At 30.4% G+C, this 20636-nt stretch overlaps 1 protein-coding gene across 1 annotated transcript; it reads left to right on the top strand.

Annotated features, from left to right (window-relative positions):
* The first annotated feature begins 214 nt into the window (after positions 1–214).
* Positions 215–13166, top strand: LOC131034042 (laccase-12). The gene is made up of 6 exons (XM_059215896.1): positions 215–397; positions 8389–8540; positions 9573–9817; positions 11343–11468; positions 11591–12598; positions 13036–13166. The coding sequence occupies exons 1-6, from the start codon at positions 215–217 to the stop codon at positions 13164–13166; spliced, it is 1845 nt and encodes a 614-aa protein (XP_059071879.1).
* The last annotated feature ends 7470 nt before the right edge of the window (positions 13167–20636 follow it).

The raw sequence follows: 20636 nt of genomic DNA, 5'->3' as shown, positions 1-20636 counted from the left end.
GCCAAGAGATTATTTTCTTAACATAGAATCTTTGCTGGAATGGGTGGTCTCGGGATAGGGATTTAACGTTTCAAAGGGCATCCTAGAGGAACAAGCTGAGCTCAGAGGTCGACATTTGCGAATTCCCTTTCTAAGACGCCGTGAAGACGTAAAAGCTAGATTTCAGGATGATGCAAGGAGAGCTTGGGAGGGCCTGACAATATATATTTGAATCATGGAGTTGGAAGAGACAATGAGACAAGCAAAGGTGGAAGTTGGGGTGGTGGAGGAGGTGCAGAGGAGGAGACCAGGTGCCTTTCGACGGAATTGGCCAAGCAAAGTTTGTCATGAGCTAACAGAGCGAATGACAGTCAGAGCCCATGAAGATGCTAGTACGAGTGTAGATGGACGAGATCAAGTGAGGAAATAGAGACAGTTGGACCTGAGATCCTCTTCTGGTTAGCTTTGTTCGTGGTGTTTTGACTATTTTTGTGGTTTGGGATTAATTCCCTATTTTTTGCTTCCAATGCAATCTCGTATAGTGTTTTTTATGTTTAAACTCTCTGGTTTTGATACTGTTTCGAGCCATTTTGGAATGCTCGAACTGTTTAATTTTTGCTTGGAGATACAGTGGATGGGTACTGGTAAGGGTACAGGTTGGTTTTTGAAGGTGGTTTGTAAGGATGGTTTTTTGGGAGGGTGGTTTGGGACTGTTCAATTTTTTAGGCAATTATGTATACTTTCTATTATATATTAATAAAATCACAAATATTACCAATCAAAAATATATATATAATTAATCACTACAATTAAATATCATAAAAAATATTTAAGTTTAATTTTTTATAATAATATTATTAAAAAAATATTTAAGTTTAATTGTATAGCAAAATAACATAATAAAAAAATCAAATCTAACAATATTACAATATACTAATAAATATAAGATGATATAATTATAATATTCAAATATGATAGACAATTGTTATATGTGTTTAATATCATATTCATATTATAAAAGTGTAAAACTATTAATATAATAATAAATAAGTAATATAAGATAATAATAATAATAATATAATAATATTACAACATAATATAATGTAATTACTGAGATTTAATAATATTATAATAATAATATACAATTATGCAATAATAATATTATAATATAATATATAATTGTTATATGTGCTTTATAGTAAAGATAACATAAGATAATATAATAATTAAATAACTTTGGATAAACTCAAACAAGCAATTTACTGAACAAACAAGTACTAAACAACAATTTGAGCTAAAGAATGAACTCATCATCTCAAGATATTTTACAATCCCATTTCACATATGAATTTAAATAACTCAATCCTTGAATAAAATTTGAAGTCTTTGAGCCCATGTGAATTGAAGATCAATTAAACCCAATCTCACAACCCAATTCACCAATGAAATGCCCAAATTGAGATATAGTCCTTACCATTTGAGGGTGGAACATGAATTGGTTGTGGATTATTGTTCGTCATATGACCAAATCTAGGGGGCTACCACTTATATTGCCATGTTTATTTGCGCCCCACTAAAAGAGGGTACTACTTTAGTTCGAAAATTTTGCAGATTATTTTGCTAATCTCATGTTCATGTCTCTCTTGCCCTCTTCTCAATGGTTTAAATAATAAATCTAACATTTTCAAATTTAAGATAAACCATGGTTCGAAATTAAATGTGGCTGTTAAACTAATTTCCTATTCATAAAAAGGCTTAATAAATATTACTATTCATATATATTGATATCTAATGATAATGTCTCCATAATATCATCTAATTGTTTATCTTTATTAGATTTTTACCAAGTAAATATATACCTACAAAATAATATCTCACATTTTTTACATGGATTTTCTAAATATAGATTTTCTAGTAAATATTGTGTTTGCTATGGGAAGTATAGTTTCAAGCTTTCTTTCTTTTTTGGAAAAAATGAAGATACAATTTTTATTTTTATTTTTAATTCTAGGGTTTGGGTAAATCTAGCAAGTGTAATGTTTTTACTATTTAAAGGTTATGAAAAATAGTAGGTTATTTAACCATTGTTTTTAATTTCTACTTTGTTGAGAAATTTATAACATGTTTTACAGGTTTAATGGTTATTGTCACCTTGTTTTTATACAAGCAATTGTATAGTAAAATAACATAATAAAAAAATCAAATTTAATATAATTATAATATTAAAATATGATAGACAATTGTTATATGTGTTTAATATCATATTCATATTATAAAAGTATAAAACTATTAATATTATAATAAATAAGTAATATAAGATAATAATAATAATAATAATAATAATAATAATAATAATAATAATAATAATAATAATAATATTATTATTATTATTACAACATAATATAATGTAATTACTGGAATTTAATAATATTATAATAATATTATAATATAATATATAATCATTATATGTGCTTTATAGTAAAGATAACATAATATAATATAATAATAAAATAACTTTGGATAAACTCAAACAAGCAATTTACTGAACAAACAAGTACTAAACAACAATTTGAGCTAAAGAATGTTCATCATCTCAAGATATTTTACAAACCCACTTCACATATGAATTTAAATAACTCAATCCTTGAATAAAATTTGAAGTCTTTGAGCCCACGTGAATTGAAGATCAATTAAACCCAATCTCACAACCCAATTCACCAATGAAATGCTCAGATTGAGATATAGTCCTTACCATTTGAGGGTGGAACATGAATTGGTTGTGGATTATTGTTCGTCATATGACCAAATCTAGGGGGCTACCACTTATATTGCCATGTTTATTTGTGCCCCACTAAAAGAGGGCACTACTTTAGTTCGAAAATTTTGCAGATTATTTTGCTAATCTCATCCGTTCACGTCTCTCTTGCCCTCTTCTCAATGGTTTAAATAATAAATTTAACGTTTTCAAATTTAAGATAAAACATGGTTTGAAATTAAACTTGGCCATTAAACTAATTTCCTACATTTAAGGAGATGAAAATGTGTACATGGATAGCTCACATCCATGTATACGACTATAGAAAGCCTCTGGGCTTAATTAAGTGTAGTTATTTTAACGTCATACATTGATTCACTACTAAATTCAGTTTTCACATTCTTTCATATATACTCTCCAATATATTATATAACTATATTTTACGATCAGCGTAACCATTGCACCTCTTTTAATGTAAGCATTAATTATTGCTATGATAAACTTGTTTGAAACATTATGAGAACCACCCAAGACAAAATGTCCAACAGATAATTAGCTGCCTGCCAGTAGAAACTAAGGTGTGGTCAAATCAGTGCTTAATAGTATACATTGTCAACGAGGAGGTTTAAACCATAAAAAAATCACTTCTCACATAACCATTAAGTAACCTGCACTTCAGCACAGAGCTATTTCTCACGTGAATTTTTTTATATTATATTTATTTCTCACGTAAATTTTTATATTATTTTTATTTTCTTAATTGAACACCAAACATCACACGTTATCTCAAATCAGACATGTTGTTCATGAATGAGCATGACATCCTCCATTGGAAAAACAAGAAAAAATGTTGTTGTTTATTGTTGAGAACTGGTAACATTACATAACCTATATAGATTTGGTTTATTTTTTTATATACGAGTGTCTTAGATGGTTGGTTGTATTATTTATAAAGTATAATGATTTATAGTTTAAAGTAGGTGGTATTTTGTTGTGTATTAAATTGTGTGTTTAAAAAAATTAATTGATGTAGTTTTTAAGTTAGTCTTTATTGACTTTTTATTTTATAAGTATTAATTTATGAGAAATTATTTATGAGTATTAATGATCCATTTAATGCTCATTATATCTAGTGATGTTCTCAAGTTTGAAATCTTGAGACAATGAAAGATGGACCATTCATATGATTGCGTCACTTCTATGCAATGAAATCTAATTAGACTAATCATGTTCATGGAGATGATTTTTATTGTTTCTTGCACAGTATACCGTTATTTTCTCTTGGAAGTCAATAAAACCTTGTTTTGGTTATACCCCAATGCTTAGACTCTTTGACTATGTGAGTATGTTCTTGTGGCCTTGTGCAAAATACTCATGGCCAACCATCTTGAGAGAATTTATTCAAGCCCATGAACTCTTGGTTGTTCCCCTTGTCTCTCTATGATATGTTTATACATCTAGTTTAATCTCAATAGGCATCTATAATTGCCTTGTTTATATAAATGTACATGGACGGGCCTTGGGCCTTTAGGCTATGCACAAACCCTTTGTTTTTTTCTTCATCCATGCACTTCATGTTATGTTTATGCATTGACTATTATTTTTCATCCCTAAATCACTTAAATAGTCCCCATGTAGTGTTAAGTACAACTAAAAATCAAGCCCATTACATTGTAGTTGTCATTTTGGATAATCATTTCAAGTTTCACCATTTATCTATAGTAATTATTGTCAAATGGTTTCATATCTCATCTTTCTATCACAAAAGATGAAATAAATGTCTTTGAGTATTTGACCCATTACTTGAGCCTCCATCATTTATCTCTAGCTAATAACTTACACTGTTTATTCTTATAGTTAATTAACACGTGCATATTGGTGCAAAACAACCAGGTGTCCCTTAAAAGAAAAATGGAGGAAGTAATGGATAGGAACAATGAAATTCAAGAAGAATTTGACAACTCTACAAGCCATTCAGGAAGAAATCGACAAGAGGTAGGCAAGAAAGAAGTGGCATTTGGATTTTTCCCTTGCTATCGGTTTAGAGGTGTCGGTGTCTAGGGTGAAAGCAACCCTAGAGTCCCTCACTATTTCATCTAGTAAAGGATCAAACAAGAGGCTCTCCTTCTCTGATAAGGTGAAGGCAATGCGCCATAACTGGAAGATTGAGAAGCCCCCCACCAGGTAGGCCATCGATTTGTCTTTGGTGGGGGTGTGGGTTTGTTGGTTCTTTTTATCTGTTTGTCTATAGTCTAGTCTAGTCTAGTCTTTAGGTTTTGTGGTGTCTGGTTTTGGGTGCCCGCTGGATTCTGTTACTTTTTAGTAGTTGGTACTTGGGTTTTGGACTCTCAGTCCTCATGAGTCACAAGGTTTTTCTTGCTTTTTTTGGGCTATGTAGTAGTTATGTAATGGTTTGGGCCTCTCTTGGTTTAATCTAATTAGAACACACGCATATTGGTAGGTCCATAGGTTGCCATTTAATTTTAGTGTGATATGGTTGCTTGTGTGTTTTGTTCCCACTAGTCATAGGTGAATCCATTGGCACATGTATAGACTAGTACTATGGAGGGAAATTTGTGGCTTTTCCAAATCATTCAATAATTTATGCATGGTGGGTTGATGCATTCAAGATTAAGGGGTCTTATCAAACTACCTAATCTTGTAGCCTTTGGATGTCATCCAACCCACATTAAAACATATTGCAACAAAATACGAATTATATCTCTATTACAATTTTCATATATACATATATTCATACCAAAAAAATATCAAGAATAACTATATATATGGAGGAAATTTCAAAAAGTGACAAAATTATAAAAAAATTACAAGGTTTTCTCGACAACTCCTACTTGCAAGTTTCAAATCCACATTTTTTCACACCTTTTTTTCTTTACTCATCTTTTGACATATGATTTTTTCTTCTTTCTATAGCTATTATGGCTTTCTTGAACACCTAAAACACACTTGCAACTTTCTTCTTCTCTTTTCCAATCCCCTCCTTTTGGCTAGTCTAAGGAATGTGTGCCACATGTTGTCTTTTTCATCCACCTATTTACATTATAATATTATATCCCTAGGTACATAACATGTGTCAAACTTCTTGATATTTTTCATGTCCTTGAAACGTGACAAAAATTCAAATACTAAAACTCTTGCAAGTCAAAAAAAATATGATGTCATGTCTTATCATCCTTGATCTTATGTATATGATATTCATGGTGGTTTTCACTTGATGGTACCTAGATCTCATCCTTGATTTTTATTTTATTTATTCGTTCAAGATTCCATTCTTCATGATAGAAAGTCCTTTTCTATCCTAAATAGACATTACTTTTGTGATGCCACTAATTATTGTAGTTTCTCCTTTGATTCCATCCAAATCCATAGTGTAAGACCTACTAATTCCATTCATTATCATTCTCCCATTAGAGTTTCCTCCATGATTTTTCTATCTCACAATGAAGTGGGTGTCTATTTATTGTACCCACTAGTGTCGCTAGAACCTTCTTTGGTTCTTCACTATTCATCGCTACTTATTGTGTTGGCTCAAGGAGTGAAATAGCCTTTTCCTATTTTTTATTTACATCTCAAGACCCTCTTGTTTTTCTTCTAATTCTTTAACTCAATCTTTAATAGATTCTTGAAATTTTTCTACTTTAACTTTCCCTTGGTCTTCATTATGTGTAATATCCTATAATGTACCTTTTTCTTTCATACATGAAATCTTCATGAATGTATCATTTGTATATTAATGCTTATTGTCCCTAAATATTTTACCCATGGATAACCAAGAACACTATCCAACCCATCCACATACAAATCATAAAATATCAAACGCATTTAATATATGTATCCATAGAGAGCTTCAAATATTTGAAAAATTAAATATGGTCATCTTATATTTTTTTGTCCTTGATTTAATGTGCTTGTATCTATAGTTTCTTGGTTAAGTTCATGTTAATGAAGTTATACCTACTACTAGGGTTTATATATTAAATGCTATCATTTACCTTTTGATTGCATCCATGAAATTAAAAGATTGAATCTTCCTTCCTTGGAGCTAAACTGCATGTACTTGTTCCTTCATCTTATCTCCATTTCCTTCTCTTTCTTATTTTTCTTTTGGTACCTATCTATAAAAATAACATGTTATATTTCATCTAAAATAAAATGTCTTATGTGACATGCATGGTACCATATTGTGCCTCTAATCTTCGCTTACTTTATTCTAGAGTTTAGATTGATCATAAACCCTTCAAAATTTGAGTCATCATTCTAACACATTACCACTTTTGTCAAAATAGAAAAACTACATTATAAATAGAGATTTTACAAAAATAAAAAAATATTTTAATAAATTGTCTTGATACTACATGTTATTGACCAAAATTTGGCTAGATCATTTCATAAGAAACAATGAAATTTATAGAAAAATTGTCATTAAACACTTCTTTAGTCATTTCACCATTGACTACCAATAGAAATTGTACCCATATAACCATTTCCCTATGTCTTTATGAAGCACTATTGTTGAACCTCTACGCCCACTACATAAGACTACTTGGAAAATAATAATTAGTCTCTTCAAAATATGAGCCCGCAAAAATACCAATGCACCTGATATTAGACCAATAACTACTTGATCTATTGATCTACAATTCAATAAAAGGCCACACACAATATACATAACCAAATGGCCAAGCAATGAAAGCCAAAGTGCAAGCTAATACTTAGCCATGGACCATACAAAATACATGTGATTGTATAGATGAATATCAACACTATCTACATTAAATATATTTTTAATATCAAATACAAACTTTCCAAAAAAATATTATTCAATTACGAAATATCAAGTATTTTAATATAAAAAATGTAGAACACGTCCCAACATTGAGCTTTGTCGGAGAGTTAGGCTGCCAACATAGAAGCAACATCAAAATCCTCAAAGATGGAACAACTTGTTTCATACAAACTAGTAATAATATGGCTATATAACGTCAGAAGAGAATAGGTAATCAATGGTTGCAGATGTTTTTTATTAGTGTTATAGCATAGGTTTTGTTTGACTAATTCAAGAATTCAATCCACGAGATTTATGAAATCTTCGAGGTTAATAAAATATTGTGGCGTAACGAAGCAGCATTCTCTCTCTTATATACTAAATTTGGAGGTAACTTCAATTTCAAGCAAAAAAACTAGGGTGTGACAATATAAATAGGGCAATCAGTTTGCAATTTAGAAAACTAAAGAAGATTTGCTGCATTCAATGATGGGGTTGATAGCAGTGCTCATATCTCTACTTTTCATAACACTATGCTCGGGGGCTCTCGTCCAACATGATTTCACTGTGAGTTTCAATTATCTTTGGCATTCTAAAAAGCATTAAGTTATGTTGTCATCATCCCATTCAGTATATATCTATATGATTTTTGACCAAAAAAAACTATGGATTGCATAATAACGGCTAGATTATATAATTGTTTTATCATCCCATTGAGTAAAAATCTATATGGTTTTGGGAAAAAAAGTATGGATTGCATGGTAACGGCTAGATTATATAATTGTCGTTATCTCTTAGGCTAGTGGACACACTTTCTATCTTAACATTTAAGCTGGGTGTAAGCTTGGTTATATTTGTTGGGTTGCAGGTTGGAACTCTGAATGTGACTAGACTGTGCAAGGAACAGGAGATTGTGACAGTGAATGGACAGTTTCCAGGTCCAACTATATATGTTCATGAAGGTGACTACCTTCTTGTCCGTGTGAAGAACGAGGCGTCTTACAATGTTACCATACACTGGTATATAAACCTCATTCTCCTGCCCTTTTCAACCTAAAAAGGATAAATATATTAGTTGAAGGAATCTAAGATAATTATTCAAGGATTTCTAAACAGTAACAAGTGTTTTGGAGGTTTTAAGATAAACTAGTCAGATAAATATGGAGGAGTGGAAGAGTGAAGAAATTGCGAAGATTGAGTAGAAGATAGGGACACTTAATCAGTGATTTTTTATCTGGGATTTTTATAGATAGGGACACTTAATCGGTGATTTTTTATCTGAGATTTTTATCATAAGTTTATTTGATCAGACAATCAATGCTAGCATTCTATTTTCTAGATATATGAAAAAAAGAAGTGATAAGACTCAAATTTTCATAAAAGATGAAAAATCTGATGATAAGAAGTCAACTTTCAAGAAGACTATTGAAATCTACCATTATTCAGAAGAATGGTCAATATCATAGAATCCATCTCATAAATTATCTTCTTTCAACTCAGGTCATAAGTTTTCTGTAGGGCCACAGTCTAAATGTTCATCAATTTTTTTAAAAAAAATTGTTTCCAGAAGCTTTCTATCATCTTGATGATAGATCATGGAATGTGATCTGAAACATTGATACAAAATCAACTCTATGAATTTTGAAAATCTTATAACATAAATTATGTTAAATGTTATAAAACTAATGCAAGATGTGTATAAGATTATTTTCTTATGTATAATCTCTATATTAGTATTGTAATTATCTTCCAATTTCCAGTTTTTGATAACATAGGTGTAATATCAGATTTGATCTAATTTCCGGTGGTAGATTAATAAACATAAGTGCACCCAGCTTTTCAATCTAAAAAATAAATATGAGATATTTATAAGATTCTTTTCTTATCTAATATCATCATAATTATCTTCCAATTTCTGGTTTTTGGTAACATAGGTGTAATATCAGATTTGATCTCACTTCCAGGGGAGGATTAAACATATTTACACCCAGCTTTTCAATCTAGAACGTACATAAAAATGGGTCAGAAATCTAAGAAATTTGGTTGTTGCAGGCATGGAGTGAGGCAATACCAATCTGGATGGGCTGATGGACCAGCCTACATAACGCAGTGTCCCATTTCTCCAGGGACTAGTTATAATTACTTTTTTAGAGTCATAAAACAGGAAGGGACACTATGGTGGCATGCACATATCACCTGGCTTAGGGCTACACTGTATGGATCTTTAATCGTTTACCCTCGCAAAGGACATCACTATCCATTTCAGCCGCCTGCTGAGGAGTTTACCATCCTTTTAGGTAATTATCTAATCTTTTCCTATTTAGTCCAACTTCTGATCGTTATGTTAAATTACTTTATCTTTACGTTTTCATTATTTCATTCACTTGTCCATTGTAAATGTCAACCTTTGTAAATTTTGAGTAACTGTGTATAGATCATTGACTTTAGGTTTTGAGGTTGATATTTGTGTTTTTATAAAGAGATGGTTGTCCCAAATCCACCTAACGTTGAATGCAGTGAAGAATTGAATTGTAATACACTCTTAATAAAGAAACTTAATTTTTATTATTTTAATTTAAATCTCCATGTTTTCTATTCTTTAAAATATTATGAAATACTTATCGTCCAGAGGTGTTCTATTTTATGGGTAGTCTGCCCAAAACAATATATACCTCTTTGCACGGTGCAATGCTCTGAATATGGAAACAATGAGATTTGAGAGGTATTTCATCTTGCTTTTGTAATTGTCTTGAGCATTTATTGTGTGTATAGATTTTGAAATACAGACAAAGAAACATAAATTGTTTCTCATACAGGTAGAAATATTTTATTTATGTCGAGGAAAAATATCAATTATATGTCTCAATATAGAAGTTTTCTTCAGATTTAAGAGCTCTTAAAAATAGATAGACTAGCATATCTATATCTATAGAATATAGATATAATATGCTACAAGATATCATATTTGTTCATTATTTTAGTCAAAAAATTATTATATTATTATATTATAATTACTATTAAATTATTATTAGTTTCCCATAAGTAGAATACTAATGCATTCATGGCATTCAACTTTTTAATAGTTCAACCTATTATAAAAAATATTTTGATCAACAATTCTATAGCTTATAATTACTTTTTTCATTAAATGTCATTTATCTTTCTTTATTGATTCATATTGGAAATAGTCATAAAATTTTGTCAATTCAATCAATGACTTGAATGACATATAAAATATTTTATATGATGACTATTTGCACTCAATTTTGAATCTAATAAGTGATGTGACTCATATAGAACATTAAAAAAAAACAATTAGCTAGATGACTATCAATACACATAAATGCTCTATGTTTCCACTAATCTAAGTACAATAATCAACTATTCTACCTAACAATAACTACTATAAAGACTATATTATTATTATTATTATTATTATTGTTATAGCATTATATTTCTATTTTATATTCATTCTTATCATTTTGTGTAGAGACACTTTAAATATTAGATAATTAATAATATTAGATTGAAATAATTAAGAAGTTAATAATAAAGATACATAATATATATATATACATAAAATTTATATATATATATATAGCAACATGTTAAATTAAATACTTCTAATTTCTATTAACTGATGTTTTTGCATTAATATATAATGCATAATATATTTTTGACCAAATTTATTTATTCCATACATTTAATTTAGCATGCGCAAATCAAATCACCTAAAATAAAACTCTATATAGATCGCCACCTGTGCGATGCATCACATACCAACAATTATCACAAGATACTCTTTGTTTTTTTGACGTGAAGGGGAATGGTGGAATGCGAATGTTGACGATGTGTTAGCAGAGGGCATTCTATCAGGACTCCCAAATGGATCTGATGCATATACAATTAATGGTCAGCCAGGAGACTTATATCCATGCTCTGCATCAGGTTGGTTCAAGTATCTTTTCTTAAAAGAAACGCACTCTCAAAAAAATCAAAATAATCTTATCAATCGATAACATTTTGATTTAAACAACACACTTTAAACTCAATCTAAACTTCATGTGCAGATACATATAATATTGTGGTTGAGATGGGCAAAACGTATCTTCTAAGAGTCATCAATGCTGGTATGAATGAAGGATTGTTTTTCAAAATTGCAAATCACAAGATGACAGTCGTAGCAGTGGATGCATCCTACACAAAACCATATGAAAGCGACTTAGTGGTGATATATCCTGGCCAGACAACAGACGTCCTCCTTACAGCAAATGAAGAGAAAGGATCATATTACATGGCTGCCAAAGCATATCTCAGTGGACCTTCTGTTCCCATCAATAATTCCACTACAACAGCAATCTTAGAATACAAGGACAAGAGTACCAATACCAGTCCCCTAATGCCCTCTTTTTTTGATACCTCTATAGTCATGAAAGTCAGTAGAGATCTTAGGGACAAGAGTAGCAATACCAGTCCCTTAATGCCCTCTCTTCCTGAGTTCAATGATACCTCTATAGTCACGAAATTCAGTACAAGTCTTAGAAGCCTCTCTGCATCTGTGCCTCAAACTGTAGACCAAGAAATGCTGATAACAGCAGGACTTGGACTCCAAAACTGTCCACCTGGCACTTGCGAGCCAAACAATGGCACCCGGTTTGTGGGATGCTTTAATAACATTTCATTTGTTTTACCAAAGATCGCTGTTCTACAGGCCCATTTTTTTGGAATCCCTGGTGTCTTTACCACAGATTTTCCAGACAGCCCTCCTTTGAAATTCAATTACACTGACCCAGATCAACAGCAGGATATTGCGTTCCCTGAAGTCGGGACCAAAGTAAAAGTCATTCCATTCAATAGCATTGTGCAGATAGTGTTGCAGGGTACCAGCGTTGTCACCATAGAAAGCCATCCTGTTCACCTCCATGGATTCGATTTTTACGTCGTGGGTCAAGGGTTTGGTAACTATGACCCTCTAACAGATCCTCAGCATTTCAACCTGGTAGATCCTCAGCAGCGCAATACCATTGGAGTTCCTTCTGGTGGGTGGGCAGCTATCAGATTTAGAGCTGATAATCCAGGTAATCTAGATGATGTTTACTTGTATTATAGGAAGTTTTCAGGGTAGATAAGATTTTGGAATAAAAAAAATTGGAGGGGATTGTTTTAGAATCACAATTTATTTCTATATTTTTTTATCTGTTATATATTAGATAGATGATGTCTGAATTTGATTGTGTTAGATTTTTCATTAACATTTTGGATTGTTTTGTTTGCAGTTTCTGGATTTGATTGTGTGAATTTTTTTTTAACATTCAACATTTTGAATTTTCTTACATTCTGATGATGAATTACAGAATGTGAATTGAAACGTTGATGATTAAAAATCTTTCACATAATAAAATTCAAAAACTACAAACAACATAGATTTTTAATAGCTTTGATTTCAGATCATATTCCGTCATAAAACGACGAGAGAAAATAATTTCAATTCGTTTCTCATGGTGTCATGTAACAGGAGCTTGGTTTATGCATTGCCATTTCGATATTCATTCATTATTTGGATTCGACATGGTATTACTTGTAGAGAATGGACCAGGAATCAAACACAAAGTACCTCCTCCTCCTCTTGATCTACCCAAATGCTAAATCCATTCCATCCCATTAGCTCTTCTTCGCTATCTGGGTAGAACAATGGTGTGGGGATGTTTGGTGAATAAACCTTGTTTCACGGTTGCAATTACATCATTTTCTCTTTGTTTAATGTGATGAAAAAAACGAATATTTTATCCTTTTAATTATATGAGAGAGTTCTATAGAATTTAGTCGAACTTGTGCACTATAAAAACTTTCATAGGATAATTTTTTTATTGTATGTATTTTTTTACATTTCTATCATTTATTATTCTCATATTCAAATTATTTCAAATTATGGAGATGCAAATCAAATCAATTTTATTCATGTAATGTTACATTTATATAGCATTTATAAAGGCATTATAGACAACAATGTTAGCGTAATATCATTGTTATGTTACTTCATTATTATGTTTCTGTTTATATTGTTCTCTAATGGTACTAGTTTTGCCATTATCATCTCATTGCCTTCATCTCTTCTGCTCCTTTAAAAAAATTCACAATCATTTTCTTCTTTACTTGTCCAATCTCATAACCACTAACATTAACTATTCTAATTTACCTATGAATCACTAGCATTGACTATATTGACATTCCTATTAATGTACCCTTTTACATAAAGTGATTCACAACACAATATATTTCTTCATTCATAGAATGGCAAATACTCAAAACAATCATCCTTGAATGTCAACTATCAAATATTCACTTTATTTCTTTTAATCCTAAAGACCCCTAAGATAAACAAACAATGTCTTATATATTTTTTTATCATATTTGTGATAAAATAAAAGTGCATAATAACCAAAATGTTCAACAAAGTTTTGAAAAGGTTCTTGTAAACAAATACTCTCTTTGTTTCTTAAAATATGACCCACACATAAAAATATTTCTATATCATGGTATCTTAATAAAATAAGCTATCATCATTTATCACAAAACTACAATTTTGAAAGGTTTAAACTATATCTCCTTTAGAACAAATTCCAATATCTAAAATAGATATCACTATCAACCAATCTTTTAATGTGTCATTTTCTTATAATGATAAATATTGTTTATAAATAATAATAACTGATAATATATACACTAATCATATAAAATCAATAAAAACTACTTTCGCGTGTCCTTTTAATGCATAAAGCTTTCAGATCTTTAATTTTTAGAAAACATAATTTAATCAATGATTTTATAAGATTTTATAATAATTCGAACTTTTAAATATTTTCTTACACCATTATCCAAATTTTTAAATAACTACTTTCAAAGAATATCTCTTTCTCCTTACATAGTGTGTACACATCTTCACATTCACTATGTGCTTGGTGTTCACGTGAGAACATTTAAAAGTTTCCATAGAACCCAAGTGATGAAGAAGCATCAAATACATGAATTCCTTTCTTTCTTCACTCATTTTCCTTCCCTTCTTCATTGGATTTCTAAGATTTATACCTTGCAAGTGCTTAGATACTCATACATGTAGACTTGAAACTAACTCTAATACTATATTAAGGCAATAATGGTGATATGTTTATCACAAAATAATTAAATATGTAAAAGTTTCTATTTATCTTTTTGCAGAAAAGGCAGGGAATCTAATATGTAAAATTTCAACATATAGTGTCACATACCTCTTAAGAGCAAGCTTACACACAAATCCTACATATCAAAATAACTAAATTGAAAAAAGAAAAGATGAACAGAAGACAAACTATGGTGCAAGTATGAGCTGCCTACGCTTGGCTGAGAGGAGAATAGGATAGTGTGGCCAAAATTAAATGGTCAACTGACCTACAACTTCTACCAATACATTTTCATTGAGATTAATGTGGGATAAGTCGACTGGCTCTAGTTTCAAACTTTTGCCAAGATTGATTGTTATCAAGTTGAAGATGCCTTAGCTGAGAAACATTGTCGATAGTCTTGGGAATTTTCCAATATAAAAGCTCTAACATTTGAAGCTCTCATGGCATAAATAAAATGAATCATATGAATATACTTTAATGAATTTATCAATGTAAAGAAGGTGAGATCACCAATCTGTAGAGGTATGCTCCCTCCTAAAAGGATTTGGACAAAGTCTATAATCCCTTCCATGTGTTCTTCTCTTGCCTTGTCCCAAAACAAATTATTTGGATGATATATTTGATGATAAGGTGTAGTTACTTTACGAATTATGGGAAGAAAAAGAGTTTGAAATTAAGAATTTCCTTCAGTGATTCATCTTAGATTTTTTTACGAATTATGGAAAGAAAAAGAGTTTGAAATTAAGAATTTCCTTCAGTGATTCATCTTAGATTTTTTAATCATCTCTCAGATAGAAAAGACCAAAGCTTGCTATGGGAATTTTCGAAAGAAGAGATGAAGGAGATATAGAAGCAAAAATACTATGAATAGAAGCCCATGATTCAATTGGAAAGTGAATTATGTTGGGAAATTATAATAATTTAAATTAAACAGATAGAAAAGACCAAAGCTTGCTATGGGAATTTTGGAAAGAAGAGATGGAGATATAAAAGAAAAAATACTATGAATAGAAGCCCATGATTCATTTGGAAAGTGAATTATGTTGGGAAATGATAATAATTTAAAAAATAAAACAAAGCTTATCTTATGAAAAACTTTTTTTTTTAGATAATTCATAATTTTCTTAAAGAAAAAATCTAGTTTCTCCTAAATTTGATGGTGATTGTTATCTTGAAATTATATATCAATTGTAATAGTAGCAATTATGTGAATATTGTAATTATTCTCTAAGCAATAGGAATATTGATACTTTTCTATGGGTGTTTCCTTGGTACATTATCAAGGTTTTATTTTAATTTATTTTATTTGATATTTATTTGCAACTAATTTGTGCTGCAATATTTTTAAATTTTGTGGGTTTGCATTTTTACTAAAGCAATAAGTGGCATTAAAGAATTTAGTTTTTGCACTGACCATGATAGGATTTGGTGCTTGTTTTACAACACCAAATAATGAAGGTTTAGAATTCAAGGATCAAGGTGGATAAATTCAATCGAAATATAATAACTTTGAGATGTGGAACATCAAGCTGTGTGATTTGTTAGTGCAACAAGGATTGCACAAAGAATTGTTAGGCAACTCAAAGAAATCTTTGAATATGATTGATGAGGACTACAAGGATCTACATGTGAGAGCTCTTAGTACAATTTGGTTATGTTTAGTAGATGATGTTATTTTCTTAATATTTTGAAAGAGGAAACAACAATAAGATTATGGAGCAAAATGGAGAATCTTTACGTGAAAAAATCCAATCATTAAATGTTTGCAATACTCTTATGCCAATTAGCTAGTATGGATGTAAAACTTGAAGATGAAGACAAGGCAGTTATGTTATTGTGTTCATTACTTGAATCTTGGAATCACTTAGTCACCTCCATAATCTTTAGCACAACTAACACCCTTTTTTTGGATATTGCTGTGGTAAAAGTTTTGTTTGAAGAGGTGTGAAGGAAATTTAATATAGAAACCTCCACACAAAAAGAAAAAGTAATGGTGGCTAAGGGTATATTCATAGAAAAAGGAGAGGATTTGAGACTTATATATAGATCTCAGTCAAAATGTGGAAAGGATAAGAGAAAATGTTGATACTATAATAAAATAAGGCATCTCAATAAATTTTGTTGGAAGATAAAAGAAGAAAAGGATGACTCCAAAAAGAAAGCAAATTTAGGTGAGACAGTTTGAGTTATGATTAGTGAAACTATACTATTTGTATTTAATATCTTATAATATCATGAGGAATGGTTATTAGATTCTAGTGCTTCTAATCACATGTGTCCATATAAGAGTTGATTTTCTACCTATCAAGCTTTTGACAGTGGTGATATTTTATGGTAAGCAATGCTTTTATGATTGGGAGAATTAAGATTAAAATGTTTGATGGTGTTCTAAAGACATTAATAGAGGCAAGACATGTACTAGAATTGAAGAATAATTTAATTTGGACTTGTTTTAATTTTTGGAGTAATGAAATTGTTCAACAAAACTATGGTGTACATGAAGGTGTCATATTAGTGAGAAAGAGCTAAAGGTATCAATAATAGATTTAAGCTACTTTGAGATTGAAATCTTTAAATTTGAATTTTTGTAAGCATCGTGTCTTTAGGAAGTAGTGTAGATAGAAGTTTAAATTTGATAGTCATACACACAAGTAAGGGTATTCTATACTATATTCATTTAGATGTTTGGGGGCCATCCCCTACAATTTATTTTGAAGCATCATCATATTTTGTAACTATAGACATCTAAAAATATCCTCAGCTAATTAAATAATTATTGATTGTTTATTTATTAAATATTTGACCATTATTTCTTCTACTAATTAAATAAATATTTTTATTTAATTAATTAATTCTTTGGCCTTTTCTTTCCTAAATTAAATAAACATGTATAGTTTGTTTAATGATCTCACCTTTTTCCTACATTAATTAAATAGATAATTTTAATTATTTAATTAATTCATTATCCTGTTCTTTCTAATCCCAGTCAACTTCTTCACATGGATCATAATCCAAATCCGTTGTCATGTGACAAGTTCCCTTTTCCTCTTCATTCTCTTTGTCTTTCTCCAATTTCCACTTTCATTGAACCAAAAGAGTCAACCCACCTTTTTAATCTTAGCCCTTCATTCAAATTAATATTTTGATCTTATTCACTCTTACCTACCACTCAATCTCATCCCTTTATCTTTACCTACCAATCAATCCTAGTGATTCTTCTTTAACCACTTAATCAAGACCTTTCATGTTGTAACCTCTTAATCTAAGCCCTTGACTCCCTTTGAGATATCTATAAAAGAGGCATAATCTCGTTCATCTATTTTAGGTTCTTATAGCCTTCCATTTACTATCCATATCACCCCTATCTCATAACCCACTAAGCACTTGCCCTACCATAAATCAAATTCAGCAAAGGTGTGTATCCTTGAGATACTTCTAACAATCCACCTACATGAACCCATACAAAATAAATCCATATCATTCATATCCACTCATGAATTCTAGTGCTCTTAGAAGAAATTTGGATGCCAAGCATAAAATCCATGTCTCCAAAAATTCACATACACCCAAAGACCAACATGTCCCATCTAAAAGACTTGTAAAAACACAATTAAATATGATCCAAAGAAAAAAAGAAATTTCCAAAAGGGCACCAAGGCTCATTAATAAAAAATAAAAAATAAAAAACCATGTGGATTCCCAAGTTGTTCATGGAAGAAATGCATTCAAAAGAACCACAAAGAAAAGAAAAATAAAAAACCATGTGGATTTCTAAGTTGCTCATAGAAGAATCATGTCTAAAAGAAAAATCAAAATTGGCATCCAAGCCTTCTATTTCAAAGGCCTCCTTCACTTCTCCATCTAAACATCTCCCACCTTCATCCATTTTCGGTCCTTATGTCCTAAAATATAAATCCGCTTCTCCATCAAAATCTCAAACTCCAAAATCCATTTTTCCTCCATCACCCTTGAAGGTGTGTACCAAAGCTAATCTTGCCAAAATTTCCATCCACCCCTACACAAACCTTCCAACACCCCATCCATTATCTAACACCTATTTTCTATCCTTCCATCCCTCTCATCCAATTATTTGAATAAATATTTACCTCATTCCAACTTATCATCCATTTCATCTCTCTTTACCATCACCCAATCAATGTCTTTCATCATCCGTCTTCAATAGCCATGGTCCATTGTAGCACATGTTTCAGGGGTACTATCCAAAGAATGAGATTCTCGAGTCCTTTATTTCTTATCATGCATCCATTATCTTCCAACAATAAAAAGAAGAAAAAAAAGAAGAAAAAAATTGAAAAAATTGAAAAAAAATAAGCAAAGAGAAATAATTCATCTAATGGTGAAAACCACCTCATGTGGCGCTTTGGGAAAGTACCATGATGAAAATATGGCAAACAAGTTTCTATGATATCGACATTTTGACTAGACACAAATAGGACATCATGCAAAATACTGAGCTGAACAAATCATGAAATGACAGACAAACTACCAAAGCTAACCTTCAACCTAATCGATCAATTACCTAATCAACATTAGCAATCTTTATCAACTATCATTTTTCTTATACGGGTTGTTACATCTTCAAAACCAGACCTAACGTCTTATACAAGATGCCCATTCTTAAAATCAAAAATTATCATTTTATTCTATCATCTTTCTTATATAGTTTGTGTCATGAACCCTATTTTTCCACAATTATTTAATTAGGAAAATAATGTTTATTTTTCGTAGATGAAATTGAAATGAAATGAAAATGGAATTGTTAATGAAATAAGATAGGAGATCGAATGCAGTGAAATGATTTATATACAATTGAATCATCAGTAATAATTTTTATTGTAAAATTGGGATCGTCATTGCTAATGAGCAATTGAGTGCAAGTGAATGCAGGAATAGGAGAACGCGAATAAAGGCGAGAACATGGTTCAGGTAGAGTTGTCTTAGCTCCTGGATTCCACTAGAATAGATGAAATCTCTCACACACCACATTAGGATTTATAATTTGCATCTTGTAAAGATGGATGATTTAAATAACCTTATTTGAGTGTTTGTTTAAATTGGAATGATGAATTTGGAATGAGTAGTAGATTGATTTAAATGTTTATGCATGTGCATTTATTGCACGATTGGAGTGGTGATTGAATTAAATCCAAGTTTCATGAGTGATTGTGAAATATTATGTCTTATTTTAAAGTAAGATTGTTTTTCTAATGAGTTAGATATGAATATGACCCTATGTTTATATGTTTTGTTCTTTTTATTCAGATATGTGTGATTTAGTGAACTATATATTTATTTGTTTACCATATATATGTGTGTGTGTGTGTGTGTGAGTTCGAATAATGATTCGAACATATACATGTAAATATGTATGTAACTATAATATATATATATATATCTAATTACAATTGGATTTAAATTATCTTACTTCATGAATTTTGTTTATTACATAATCATTTGAGATTAAATAAATAAATATATGTATTATATATATATATATATATATATATATATATATATATATCCGTGTGTGTGTGTGTGAGAGAGAGAGAGAGTTCTAATAATAATTCGATTATGGACTTATAAATACGTATGTAATTATCGAATATGTAAATAGATTTGTGGAATTAAATTATTTTATGAAAATCTATATTATATATATATAATCATGGGAAACGATTTATTAAAGAACATGTTAACGAGTTTAATGTTTTATATATAAGTGGAAAGCGACTTAATTGAAAACTTAATGACCGAAAGGGATGGCGATTGAGTTAAATGCTAAAGTGAATGTTATATGAGGGAGGTCGATAGTAATTTTGGCCACTCCCTATATTTATAGGGAGGGGTCGGTATTACCACCGACCACTCCTCCTCCCCTTTAATACTTTCATAAAAAAATCAAGATGTTTAAACAACCACATTGCAGCCACATATC

The sequence above is a fragment of the Cryptomeria japonica genome, chromosome 2, assembly GCF_030272615.1.
Source record: "Cryptomeria japonica chromosome 2, Sugi_1.0, whole genome shotgun sequence".
NCBI classification, from domain to species: domain Eukaryota; kingdom Viridiplantae; phylum Streptophyta; class Pinopsida; order Cupressales; family Cupressaceae; genus Cryptomeria; species Cryptomeria japonica.
The sequence above is the reverse complement of the archived record's forward strand: the minus strand, read 5'-3'. Positions and strand labels throughout refer to the sequence as shown.

Bases quoted from the DNA above. Each gene is read 5' to 3' on its own strand.
- LOC131034042 (XM_059215896.1), top strand. From the start codon at position 215: ATGGAGTTGGAAGAGACAATGAGACAAGCAAAGGTGGAAGTTGGGGTG. The intron at 11,469-11,590 runs GTTGGTTCAAGT...CTTCATGTGCAG, and splicing joins ATATCCATGCTCTGCATCAG to ATACATATAATATTGTGGTT. The intron at 12,599-13,035 runs GTAATCTAGATG...GTCATGTAACAG, and splicing joins ATTTAGAGCTGATAATCCAG to GAGCTTGGTTTATGCATTGC.